Below are 13820 nucleotides of genomic sequence, written 5' to 3'. Positions count from 1 at the left end.
ACATGTATATTTAGGTGAAATGTGTGTGTATATAGAGGTATAACATGAAATAGTTGTATATATAGGTGTAATGTGTGATGTATATACAGGTATAGCATGTAATAGGTGTATATATAGGTGTAATATGTGATATATGTGATGTATATACAGGTATAAAATGTAATTGGTGTATATATAGGTGTAATATGTGATATATAGGTATAATATGTAATAGGTGTACATATAGGTGTAATATGTGATATATAGGTGTAATGTGTGATGTATATACAGGTATAGCATGTAATAGGTGTATATATAGGTGTAATATGTGATATATGTGATGTATATACAGGTATAAAATGTAATTGGTGTATAAATAGGTGTAATATGTGATATATAGGTATAATATGTAATAGGTGTATATATAGGTGTAATATGTGATATATAGGTATAATGTGTGATGTATATACTGGTAAAACATGTAATAGCTGTATATATAGGTGTAATATGTGATATTTAGGTATAATATGTAATAGGTGTATATATAGGTGTAATATGTGATATACACTCACCGGCCACTTTATTAGGTACACCTGTCCAACTGCTCGTTAACACTTAATTTCTAATCAGCCAATCACATGGCGGCAACTCAGTGCATTTGAGTGCCTTTGAACGTGGCATGGTTGTTGGTGCCAGAAGGGCTGGTCTGAGTATTTCAGAAACTGCTGAATCGCTGCAATGTGCAGCAAAGACTTACCGGCTATGGAGAGGGCTCTGCCCGCAAGCCCTCTCCATGCACCGGGACCCGGCTTGCGCCGTACTACTATGGCGCAAGTCGGGAAGGGGTTAATGACTAGGCCCTTTTTGTAACTGTGTTTCCATCTTTTCAAGAATCCATATCTTTTTGATTTATCCATGTACAGAGTAGTATGAGGACTTTGTTTTTTTTTGCTTAACACATTGTACTTGTTAGTGAATATTCCATGCTGTGTAGTGGGAAAAAAAATTCTACATGCATTGTAGGCAAAATAGGCAAAAAACAACATTTGCACCAATTTCTTGTGAACTCTGTTTTTAAGACTTTCACTTTGATATTTTGCTTTTCGTGTTTTAATAGATTTTTAAAAATTAAAATATTTTTAGTTTTCCTGATGCTAAAAACTTTTTGGCAGCTGTATATAGTAATTACTGGTGGGGGGGCTGTATATAATTATTGTTGGGGGTGGAGTGGGTGTATATAGTTAGCTATTGTTAGGTAGCTGTATATAGTTATTGCTGGGGGAGGCTGTATATAGTGATTGATGGGAGGCTCCATATAGTGATTGATGGGAGGCTCCATATAGTGATTTCTGGGGAGGCTGTATATAGTGATTGATGGGAGGCTGTATGTAGTGATTGCTGGGAGACCATATTTAGTGATTGCTGGTTGCCTGTATATATTTATTGCTGGGGGGGTGTATATAGTGATTGCTGGGAGACTGTATATAGTGATTTCTGGGGGGCTGTATACAGTGATTCCTGGGGGACTGTATACAGTGATTGCTGGGGGGCTACATATACGAATTTCTGTTTCCTGTCTGGACTAAACTCAATGGGGGCCCCCCACTAAGTTTTGCGCCCAGGGACCCCTACCAACCATAATCCGGCCCTGGCATGATTAAGGTTAACAGTGTTAACAAATGCATATGTTAACATAGCATTAATACATGTTAATGTTCTGTTAACACATGTGTTTTGTAAACACAATGTTAACAGCTATGTCATGCAAATCTCCTCTTCTAAGCTGTTTTGATGCATTTGAAAATACACGCGTTACTGCCCAGTGTGAACACGCTCAAAGAGATGGCACTGTATATACACTGTTCTATGTGTGCAGAATCCGATTCATTAGAATTTAGGGGAGCCTGAGCTCTGTCTTTATTTGTGCATTCAATCTTTCATACATACATCATACATACTATTATAGTCAAACAGTTCTGCTACATCCCACTCCTAGTGTGTATTTGGATGACCTGAAGTGTGTGATTAGTCACATGCTTACGACCTCACTGCAGGTCCTTGATCATGAATGTGCAAGTGACCCCTCCCAACAACACCCACCCACTCTCCACTCCTCCATCTAGCTACGGATTCACATGGCAACCAACCAAAAAGACAGTCAGAGATAAAAGGTAATTGCTAGCTTCTAGCTTACAAATGACTGCAGAAAGCTAATAAGTCTAAATTAGAGAATTGCTTATTTTGGCTTAGTGCAAAACTAGGCAAAAGTTTTTATACTTTACAGTTGTATTTTAGTCCTTCATGTATGTTGTGTTCTTAGCTAGAGGATAATTTGCGCCCTAGGAGAACACTTTTTCTGCCTGCCTTTTGTGTTGTTCCATTAAAGTGCTCATATTGGGGCACATTTACTTACTTTACAGAAAGTGCATTGTCCGTGTATAATGCACCGTGCCGCGATTTACTAGGATCGTGCGCCTGATATCCTGCATGTATCACTTCCCCGCTCAAGTCCGACAGAGTTCACCTTCTTCTTCCTGGTGCATGTAAGTGCATTGTCTTGCGACACAATTTGAAAGTTAAATCCCGCGCTCCGTCCGAATCAGTCGGATTGTCTGATGGCACACCTCCCGATTTGTGTCCCTTTAAAGCCAGCACAGCTGCGCCAAAATCCGATCCCATGCAACACAAGGCCCTGTTAAATATCTGTCACAGCCGCACAAAACCCAAAAACGTCAGGAAGTCCGACAAAAGTGCGTCCGCGGACCCTTAGTAAATAAGTCCCATTATCTTATTAACACTAAACCATGCCGTATAGAAAGAGATAGATTAGATAAGACTTTATTAATCCCCAAGGGGAAATTATTTTGCTTCAGTCATATGCACAAGATAAAACATATAAATACATACAATCAAGACATACAATAAAAACAACACAACATAAAAAGCGTATCAATTTCAAGATGGTAAATTAAATGATGTTCAATAGCCAGCAAGTTCCTTGCTATAAAGTGCAATACCTTTTTCTGAAGATATCTACCACCAAACAAGCTTTTCCTAGCATTCAAGGTCTCAAATACTAGATGACCTGGGTTGTTAATAATTGCCTTGAATTTCATCAAATCCTCCTATTGGCCACACTTGAAAAATTTTGGAACTTTGTTCCAACTACACGACCGGCCCTTCTGATAACTTTATCCAATGTGTTCATGTCCTTAACGTACATTCTTGAATATAAACAAACTGAGCGATAAAACATTGCACCGGCTAGCACTGTGTCATAGAGCATACGAAGTAGTTTCTTACATATATCAAACGACCTAAACTTGCATAAGGAAAATAGACAAAACATAGATAGAATTACACATGAATCCCGCAGGTCTGTATCTTAATGCTTGCAAGCAAGGACGCAGAAATGTTTCATATGTACATCCAGCCGTACAGAATCTGCCTCTTCTCCAAGGATATCCCTCAGTCTGTAATTATAAGGAAGATAATGGAAATTTTGGCAAATGCTTTTGCGACTTTTATTTCTTTCGTTTTCCACTGTCTTTCATTACAGAAATAAAATTATCTTTCACTAAGTTATATAGTAATATACAATTAACACACTTGATCATATGGTCAACTCCCCTTCTTACCATTCTATATTAAATCTACTCAACAGTTTTAAAACATGTATATTATTACACAATGGCCCCATCTGCCATGAGGCAAGATGAGAATCTCGCCTCAGGTGGCAGATGTCTGAGCCCTGAGATGGCGGCAAAATATAAGCTGACATGAAAAATCAATCGCTTCTGTATCTTTAAGATACAGACGCAAATGATGTACAGAGCGGCACAGATCCTTCTGTCTGTTTCGCTCTGGAGGGCTCAGGTAGTATGGGATGATGTCAGGTTGCCTGAATCCCAATACAAAGCAGAAGGTAGGAGAAGAGCTGGGTCTGGTGCTGGGGGCATTTCATTTTTCGCCCTCAGTCTTAGCAAATAGGCTAGAATCAGCCCTTCTTTACACCATTTCATACAGGGAGACCAAAATCTGAAAAAAAACTCCCTTAAAAGGAAAAAAAAAATTTGGCTTAGCATCTACCTTTTTATTATTAAATTTCAATCCCTGGATTTATATACTTTTATATGCATACTGCATAGGTTGTTTTTGTTTAAACTATTCTCATAGTAATTGGAAACTTGTTCTTGGGGTCTGTAATACTTTATACTCTACAAATTGACCTTTAACCATATAAACGCTGCAGTCCTATTTAATTTTTTAATTTCTGTTTTTTACTCCCCACATTCCAAAAGCTATAGCTTTTTATATTTTAAAGTTTACAGAACCAATTGAGGGCTTATTTTGTATAGAACAAATTGAACATCCTAGTGGCAGCATTTTATATTGCATTCCATATACTAGGAAGAAAATCTAAATGCAGTGAAATTGACAAAAAAAACCTAGTTGCACAATATTCTCACAAGCAGCTTTGTTTTTATAGTTGTAACTGCAACTGTTTAATCTTTGGATCGGTACAATTCTGACTACCAACTTTACATCGTTTAGTTCAATCTTTCAGAAAATAAATTCTCTATCATCTTATTCTGAAACCCACAACTTTTTATGTTTCGATGCATGGAGCTGTTTAAGGTGTCAATTTTTGCAGGACTAGATTACATTTTTATTGATACCATTTTGGAAGTCAAAATGGTGAAAATGCATTGATTCACTCCGCTATGTAATTGGTTGGTTTTTGTTTTAAATATTTTACTGCACTATACTTTTCCATGACTAAGGCTGCATTCACACGACCGTTGAAAAACGGCCGTATATACGGGCGTATATTCGTCCAGAATACGCTACCATTCATTCCTATGGGAGATACGGTGATACAAAGAATTGCCCTATTTGTCACCGTACCGTACCGTACCGTATGTGAGCCGTATAAAAAGATAGAGCATGTCCTATTTTTTCACGTTCTTGCGGCCGTATGCCCCATTGAAGTCTATGGGAACGTATAAAATACGGGTGACATACGTTGTGGCCACCGTATGCTGCCGTATATACGTTCTGTATCTAGGAATACCAGGAACTAGGGGAGGGGAGGACTTTCCTGGGAGTCAGAAGCAACATGGCTTATGTGCAGATGGAGAGGCTCCTGGCTCTGGTGCAAGCGCACCCTATCCTATGGGATAAGCGTTTGGAAGACTTCCACAACCGTGCCCTCAAGCACAAAAAGTGGGAGGAGATAACTGCAATACTGTTGCCGGACGAATGGGCTAGTAGCAGTACCCGGGAACGTGCATCTCTTGGTAAGCTAATTACCCTGCCCTGCAGCCATGTGCATACCCCACCCCTGCGGATCCCTGCAGCCATGCGCCCTGTGTCACCCCTGCAGCCATGTGCCCTGTATCACCCCTGCAGCCATGTGCCCTGTATCACCCCTGCAGCCATGTGCCCTGTATCAGCCCTGCAGCCATGTGCCCTGTATCACCCCTGCAGCCATGTGCCCTGTATCACCCCTGCAGCCATGTGCCCTGTATCACCCCTGCAGCCATGTGCCCTGTATCAGCCCTGCAGCCATGTGCCCTGTATCACCCCTGCAGCCATGTGCCCTGTGTCACCCCTGCAGCCATGTGCCCTGTGTCACCCCTGCAGCCATGTGCCCTGTATCACCCCTGCAGCCATGTGCCCTGTATCAGCCCTGCAGCCATGTGGCCTGTATCAGCCCTGCAGCCATGTGCCCTGTATCACCCCTGCAGCCATGTGCCCTGTGTCACCCCTGCAGCCATGTGCCCTGTATCACCCCTGCAGCCATGTGCCCTGTATCACCCCTGCAGCCATGTGCCCTGTGTCACCCCTGCAGCCATGTGCCCTGTATCACCCCTGCAGCCATGTGCCCTGTATCACCCCTGCAGCCATGTGCCCTGTATCACCCCTGCAGCCATGTAGCCTGTATCACCCCTGCAGCCATGTGGCCTGTACCTTCTTAATACTTTTCTGTAATATTGCTTGAAACCGCAAATTAATTAAATTTTTTTTTTTTTTATAGTAAAAAAGGTCTCCACACGATGGGTCTCAGCAAGAGACCAATATAAGAGGGAAAAGTCGGAGAAAGGCCGAAGTGGCAGTGGAAAACTGCACAAGAAACCGTACCTTTACACAAGTTTCATGCGGTTTTTGGATCCGGTGATGGACGTTGGAGAGTAAGTTATCAAAACATATTTTTACTTTAAAGCATTATTAATAAAAGAATTGTAAGTTCTTGTGTCCTCAGAATTGTCGTTGCATCAATGCACTATAGAATATGTGCACAAATTTTATTTTATTTTTTTTCTCTAGAACTGCGGATAATTTAGAGGAATCTGCCTCTATGCAGACTGGGGAAGATGTGTTGGAGGAGTCCTTTGAGGAGCAGGCAGAGGATCTATCCACACCTCAACCTCCATCTACACCACCACCACCACCACCGCCGATGCGTTCGCGTAGAAGGAGGCAGCTGGGAGTGTCAAGTCTCAGTATTGCTGCTGAGAGGGAGGTCTTGGATCAGTTGAGGAGGAGGCGCGATGATTCGGCGGAGGACATCTGCATGCGCTCCATGGTGCAAGACCTGCAAGGAGTTCATGAGGATGACAGAATGAACTGCAGGGTAGCCATGATGGCTGTCCTGCAGATTTTTCAAAAGGGCACACCGAAGGACAAGTCCGAGGTGGCTCTTTTTTTGGAAAGACGGCGGCAGCATGTGGGTGGACTGCTACCTCCAAGCCCACCTCCATCCACCAGATACCCTGCCATGGCCCCTGTGTTCCATGGGCCCTACGAAGGCTCTTCAGCCATGGCTTCTCATGGCCAAGCAACTTCTGGTCCATACACAAGAGAGCTGTATGAACTCTAAATACAGCATTTTGTATTGTATATATTGTTAATATTTGTTTATAAATTCGTTAAAAAAAAAATTTCTTCTTTCATTATTCTTTACTCCATCCACTAACATCCTGTATATGCATGCAAAAGAGACAGATGGGTGCATGGATCAAACAGCAAAGTAGCCATGCACTCCTCTGTCTCTTCTTCTTACAGACGTACTTTTAAATCACCATCAAATCAAGCATGGATAAACCAGGTACACTTGCTCATAGATACGAGCACCTTGAATGTGGTAATCTTATATTTGTTATAATACCTCCATCTCACTCACACCTCCTTTACTTACCCCTTTGTTAAAATTTGCAAATGTGCTTGAGGAACTCCAAGCTCCATTAACGACTATGATACCTGGAGCTCCACATGTACATTTGAATTTTATCCTAAATATTAGGAACAAAGAAGCAAAAAGAAGAGCAGATACGGCCACATTTTTTAAACAATTTTTGAAGATTATTACATCCAAATTCAAATGCACACATAACCATCCATCCACATTGCTAATGTCTTAGAAAAAAAAACACATGACAAGGTATTGTGTATATAATTTTATTAAAAAAAAAAAGATTGGATGAGGTCTTAGTTTACTCCTTTGACTCATTTTCCAATGTCAGCCAAAAAGCAACTATTCGAATATGGGTCAAAGAAGTAGTAAGCTCACAACCCACGTCAAGGGGCCCCATCACTTGCGAGTCCCTACACTAAACTACCAAAACAAAAAAGGTTCAAAATAAAAAAAAACCACTAATCTAAAAGTCCAGAGCCTCAACGTCCACTAATAGCATCCATCTGCTAGGGAACGACACCCTCCGCAGAAACAAAGTAGGAGGCAAACTGCTCACGAACAAACAGTCCAGCCACTCCGGGTCGTCCTTGGAGAGTGTTGTCCAGGGGGATAGATGCTGTTGGATGTTGTCCCTCCACGTCACCATCTGAAGCACCATCGTGGATCCGAACGAAGTTGTGAAGAATAACGCAGGCTTGCACTACCTTCTTAACGTTGTCCGGGTCCATCTGAATAGAGCTATGTAGAACCCGCCACTTGCTGCAAAGAATCCCGAAGGCACACTCCACATACCGTCTTGCTCGGGTGAGCCGATAGTTGAAAATGCGCCTCCGTTCATCCAAACCACGCCGCGGGAATGGCCGCAGCACATGACGGGAAAGTCCAAAGCCTTCATCAGCAACGATAACAAATGGTGCAGGAGGTCCAGTAGATCCAGGTAGACATCTCGGCTCGGGCAGGGTCAGCTGGTTGGAGCGAAGTCGTTCACCCATTCTGGAAGCCCTGAAGACCGCTGCATCCGCAGAGCTTCCATAGGCCCCAATATCAACAATTATAAACTTGTAGTCACTGTCAGCCAAAGCCAACAAAACCACAGAAAAATATTGTTTATAATTGAAGAATTGGGACCCTGAGTGAGCTGGCTTCTTCACACGTATGTGTTTCCCATCCAGCGCCCCGATGCAATTTGGAAACTGTGCTGAGTCCAGGAAACCATCAGAAATCCGGATCCAGTCTTCAGCAGTTGGCACAGGCATGACCGCAGGTCTTAGTCGCTTCCATATCACTTCGCAGGTCAATCTCACGATCATTGAAATGGTGGAAACGCCCAGCAGGAACTCATAATGCAGCGAAGCAAACGAGTTCCCAGTGGCAAGAAACCTAAAAAAAAAAATACATTTAATATTTAAACAGACTGTCCAACTTGAAATAATGAAATGTATATACTTGAGAAAACTTACCGCAGTGTCACAATGAGCCGTTCCTCTGGTGTCACAGACCGCCTCATGTTGGTATCGTGAAACCGGAGCCCCGATCGCAGGTCCGCCAAAAGACGATCAAATGAAGTCACAGTCATCCGAACGTAGTTGTGAAACTTGTCCGGATGCTGGCGCAGGTCAGCGTACAAGTTCATGAAGTGACCCCTCCTAGGCCGCTCGGCAACAATGGGATGAACCCAAAATCGCCTAGTCGAGCGCCGCTCCTCCTCACGCATTGCAGAACACCTTCGGAGAAAGCGCAGAACAACCCAGTCCAGGAGCAGATCGTCTGTGGGATTGTACGCCATCGCAAAAGATAAGAAGTGCCAGAAACCAGAACCAGAAGCAGCAATGGAGACTAAACCTTGCTCTCACAAAAGTCAAAATGGAGTCTGGGCCGGTCAGGTGACCAAATTTGGGGATGGGCAAGCTTTTGTCATCATTTCTCATTATTTGCTGGCCCACCGTATTTTGTACGGACACGGTACGGATACGGTGCAATACGTGCGCATACGGGTAAAAACGGCACGTATATACGGCACAATACGCCAGAAATATACAGAACGTGAAAATTTAAAAGATCGTGTGAATGCAGCCTAAGAGCGGGGATACACTTGAAACACTTAGGCTTTAGGTCAACCACTGTACAATGTTTTTTAAAAAATGAAGAATAAAGTTTGATACCTTTTTAAGAGTATGTGCTGCGATTTTCCTTCCTTTCATCTCTAGTCTATGGGAGAACAATGTTTTGATTGGGCTTAAGGGGATAGTGAATGTGTTTATGATATTTAGAGATGAGCGAACATGCTCGTCCGAGCTTGATGCTCGGTCGAGCATTAGGGTACTCGAAACTGCTCGTTACTCGGACGAATACTTCGCCCGCTCGAGAAAATGGCAGCTCCCGCCGTTTTGCTTTTTGGCGGCCAGAAACAGAGCCAATCACAAGCCAGGAGACTCTGCACTCCACCCAGCATGACGTGGTACCCTTACACGTCGATAGCAGTGGTTGGCTGGCCAGATCAGGTGACCCTGGGATAGACTAGCCGCTGGCCGCGCTGCTCGGATCATTCTGTCTCTGGATGCCGCTAGGGAGAGAGCTGCTGCTGCTCAGGGAAAGCGTTAGGGTGTTCTATTAGCTTACTGTTAGGCAGGAGTGATTCTCAAAGAACCCAACAGCCCTTCTTAGGGCTACAATAACGTTCTACTTTTTTTATTTTAATTTGCATCTTTTACCATTTTGTGAGGAATTAGCAGGGGGACTTGCTACCGTTGTGTTTAGCTCTTAGTGGCACACATATCCATAGCAAAGACCGAAGTGGGAAAATTCAGTAGGGGTTGGATTTCTATTAGGCAATAACTCAGTGTCATCTCATCTGGCATAGTACTGTGCTTCCTTTGATACTTGGCTAGAAAATAGCCATAGGAGAATACAAACAGCTTCTTGAAGCCTACAGTAGCGTTCTATATATTTGATTTCTGGTTGATCTGCTGGTGACTGTAGTTTCTGCAGTGCATGTACTTGCCAATTCTGAGCAATTTGTAGTGGGACTTGCGACCGCTGTGTTCTGCGCTTAGTGGCGCACATATCCATAGCAAAGGCTGAAGTGGCAAAATTCAGTAGGGGTTGGATTTCTATTAGGCAATAACTCAGTGTCATCTCATCTGGCATAGTACTGTGCTTCCTTTGATACTTGGCTAGAAAATAGCCATAGGAGAATACAAACAGCTTCTTGAAGCCTACAGTAGCGTTCTATATATTTGATTTCTGGTTGATCTGCTGGTGACTGTAGTTTCTGCAGTGCATGTACTTGCCAATTCTGAGCAATTTGTAGTGAGACTTGCGACCGCTGTGTTCTGCGCTTAGTGGCGCACATATCCATAGCAAAGGCTGAAGTGGCAAAATTCAGTAGGGGTTGGATTTCTATTAGGCAATAACTCAGTGTCATCTCATCTGGCATAGTACTGTGCTTCCTTTGATACTTGGCTAGAAAATAGCCATAGGAGAATACAAACAGCTTCTTGAAGCCTACAGTAGCGTTCTATATATTTGATTTCTGGTTGATCTGCTGGTGACTGTAGTTTCTGCAGTGCATGTACTTGCCAATTCTGAGCAATTTGTAGTGGGACTTGCGACCGCTGTGTTCTGCGCTTAGTGGCGCACATATCCATAGCAAAGGCTGAAGTGGCAAAATTCAGTAGGGGTTGGATTTCTATTAGGCAATAACTCAGTGTCATCTCATCTGGCATAGTACTGTGCTTCCTTTGATACTTGGCTAGAAAATAGCCATAGGAGAATACAAACAGCTTCTTGAAGCCTACAGTAGCGTTCTATATATTTGATTTCTGGTTGATCTGCTGGTGACTGTAGTTTCTGCAGTGCATGTACTTGCCAATTCTGAGCAATTTGTAGTGGGACTTGCGACCGCTGTGTTCTGCGCTTAGTGGCGCACATATCCATAGCAAAGGCTGAAGTGGCAAAATTCAGTAGGGGTTGGATTTCTATTAGGCAATAACTCAGTGTCATCTCATCTGGCATAGTACTGTGCTTCCTTTGATACTTGGCTAGAAAATAGCCATAGGAGAATACAAACAGCTTCTTGAAGCCTACAGTAGCGTTCTATATATTTGATTTCTGGTTGATCTGCTGGTGACTGTAGTTTCTGCAGTGCATGTACTTGCCAATTCTGAGCAATTTGTAGTGAGACTTGCGACCGCTGTGTTCTGCGCTTAGTGGCGCACATATCCATAGCAAAGGCTGAAGTGGCAAAATTCAGTAGGGGTTGGATTTCTATTAGGCAATAACTCAGTGTCATCTCATCTGGCATAGTACTGTGCTTCCTTTGATACTTGGCTAGAAAATAGCCATAGGAGAATACAAACAGCTTCTTGAAGCCTACAGTAGCGTTCTATATATTTGATTTCTGGTTGATCTGCTGGTGACTGTAGTTTCTGCAGTGCATGTACTTGCCAATTCTGAGCAATTTGTAGTGGGACTTGCGACCGCTGTGTTCTGCGCTTAGTGGCGCACATATCCATAGCAAAGGCTGAAGTGGCAAAATTCAGTAGGGGTTGGATTTCTATTAGGCAATAACTCAGTGTCATCTCATCTGGCATAGTACTGTGCTTCCTTTGATACTTGGCTAGAAAATAGCCATAGGAGAATACAAACAGCTTCTTGAAGCCTACAGTAGCGTTCTATATATTTGATTTCTGGTTGATCTGCTGGTGACTGTAGTTTCTGCAGTGCATGTACTTGCCAATTCTGAGCAATTTGTAGTGAGACTTGCGACCGCTGTGTTCTGCGCTTAGTGGCGCACATATCCATAGCAAAGGCTGAAGTGGCAAAATTCAGTAGGGGTTGGATTTCTATTAGGCAATAACTCAGTGTCATCTCATCTGGCATAGTACTGTGCTTCCTTTGATACTTGGCTAGAAAATAGCCATAGGAGAATACAAACAGCTTCTTGAAGCCTACAGTAGCGTTCTATATATTTGATTTCTGGTTGATCTGCTGGTGACTGTAGTTTCTGCAGTGCATGTACTTGCCAATTCTGAGCAATTTGTAGTGGGACTTGCGACCGCTGTGTTCTGCGCTTAGTGGCGCACATATCCATAGCAAAGGCTGAAGTGGCAAAATTCAGTAGGGGTTGGATTTCTATTAGGCAATAACTCAGTGTCATCTCATCTGGCATAGTACTGTGCTTCCTTTGATACTTGGCTAGAAAATAGCCATAGGAGAATACAAACAGCTTCTTGAAGCCTACAGTAGCGTTCTATATATTTGATTTCTGGTTGATCTGCTGGTGACTGTAGTTTCTGCAGTGCATGTACTTGCCAATTCTGAGCAATTTGTAGTGGGACTTGCGACCGCTGTGTTCTGCGCTTAGTGGCGCACATATCCATAGCAAAGGCTGAAGTGGCAAAATTCAGTAGGGGTTGGATTTCTATTAGGCAAGAACTCAGTGTCATCTCATCTGGCATAGTACTGTGCTTCCTTTGATACTTGGCTAGAAAATAGCCATAGCAATAGGATAGCATTGTTTGGTTTTAAAAACTCAAAAAAAAACAAAAAACACAAAAAAAAAGAAAAAACACAAAAAAAAACAAAAAAAAGTAAAAAAAAAAATAAAGTTATAACTCTCATTTTAAAAATGTTTAACCCGAGGGCTAGGGGTAGAGGACGAGGGCGGGGACGTGGGCGTCCAACTACTGCAGGGGTCAGAGGCCGTGGTCCTGGGCGGGGTGAGACACCACCTGCTGATGAGGGAGCAGGGGAACGCCGCAGAGCTACACTCCCTAGGTTCATGTCTGAAGTTACTGGGACTCGTGGTAGAGCACTGTTGAGGCCAGAACAGTGCGAACAGGTGATGTCGTGGATTGCTGACAATGCTTCGAGCAATTTGTCCACCACCAGTCAGTCTTCCACGCAGTCCACCCATGTCACCGAAACCGCCACTCCTCCAGCTCCTGCACCTCAGCCTCCTCCCCCCCAGTCTGCCCCCTCCCAGGAAAATTTGGCATTTGAACCGGCATACTCTGAGGAACTGTTTTCTGGACCCTTCCCACAGTCACAAACCACTTGTCCGGTTGCTGCTGAGCAATTTTCCGATGCCCAGGTTTTCCACCAGTCACAGTCTGTGGGTGATGATGACCTTCTTGACGTAGTGGAAGTGTGTAAAGAGGTGTCCGACGATGAGGAGACACGGTTGTCAGACAGTGGGGAAGTTGTTGTCAGGGCAGGAAGTCCGAGGGGGGAGCAGACTGAGGGATCGGAGGATGATGAGGTGACAGACCCAAGCTGGGTTGAGAGGCCGGGTGAACACAGTGCTTCTGAGACGGAGGAGAGTCCTCGACCTGAACAGGTTGGAAGAGGCAGTGGTGGGGCCAGACGGAGAGGCAGGGCCAGAGCTGGTGCATCAGCGCCACTGTCAACTAGTGAAGCTCCCGTGGTGAGGGCTCTTGCGGCGAGGGCTAGATCTTCAGAAGTGTGGAGGTTCTTTAAGGAAACACCGGATGACCGACGGACTGTGGTGTGCAACATTTGCCAAACCAGGCTCAGCAGGGGTTCCACCACTACTAGCTTAACTACCACCAGTATGCGCAGGCATATGAATGCTAAGCACCCCACTCAGTGGCAACAAGCCCGTTCACCTCCGGCCGTGCAC

General features: G+C 43.7%; 2 protein-coding genes across 3 annotated transcripts in view; one reads left to right on the top strand and one right to left on the bottom strand.

The window, feature by feature from the left end:
• Nucleotides 1-2865: 2865 nt before the first annotated feature.
• LOC140074658 (putative methyltransferase DDB_G0268948) overlaps nucleotides 2866-13820 on the bottom strand; it is a 38495-nt gene continuing 27540 nt past the window's right edge. For both annotated transcript variants that reach the window (XM_072119714.1, XM_072119715.1), the window contains exon 7: nucleotides 2866-3452. In XM_072119714.1, coding sequence (XP_071975815.1) covers nucleotides 3365-3452 — 88 coding nt within the window. In that variant the 3' untranslated portion in view covers nucleotides 2866-3364. The remainder of the gene's footprint in view (nucleotides 3453-13820) is intronic.
• Nucleotides 4761-6866, top strand: LOC140074657 (uncharacterized). The gene is made up of 3 exons (XM_072119713.1): nucleotides 4761-5279; nucleotides 6020-6173; nucleotides 6310-6866. The coding sequence occupies exons 1-3, from the start codon at nucleotides 5099-5101 to the stop codon at nucleotides 6860-6862; spliced, it is 888 nt and encodes a 295-aa protein (XP_071975814.1). The 5' UTR covers nucleotides 4761-5098; the 3' UTR covers nucleotides 6863-6866.

The sequence above is a fragment of the Engystomops pustulosus genome, chromosome 8 (genome assembly GCF_040894005.1).
Source record: "Engystomops pustulosus chromosome 8, aEngPut4.maternal, whole genome shotgun sequence".
Taxonomy (NCBI): Eukaryota; Metazoa; Chordata; class Amphibia; order Anura; family Leptodactylidae; genus Engystomops; species Engystomops pustulosus.
The sequence above is the reverse complement of the archived record's forward strand: the minus strand, read 5'-3'. Positions and strand labels throughout refer to the sequence as shown.

Bases quoted from the DNA above. Each gene is read 5' to 3' on its own strand.
- LOC140074657 (XM_072119713.1), top strand. From the start codon at position 5,099: ATGGCTTATGTGCAGATGGAGAGGCTCCTGGCTCTGGTGCAAGCGCAC. The intron at 5,280-6,019 runs GTAAGCTAATTA...TTTTTTTTATAG, and splicing joins CCGGGAACGTGCATCTCTTG to TAAAAAAGGTCTCCACACGA. The intron at 6,174-6,309 runs GTAAGTTATCAA...TTTTTTCTCTAG, and splicing joins CCGGTGATGGACGTTGGAGA to AACTGCGGATAATTTAGAGG.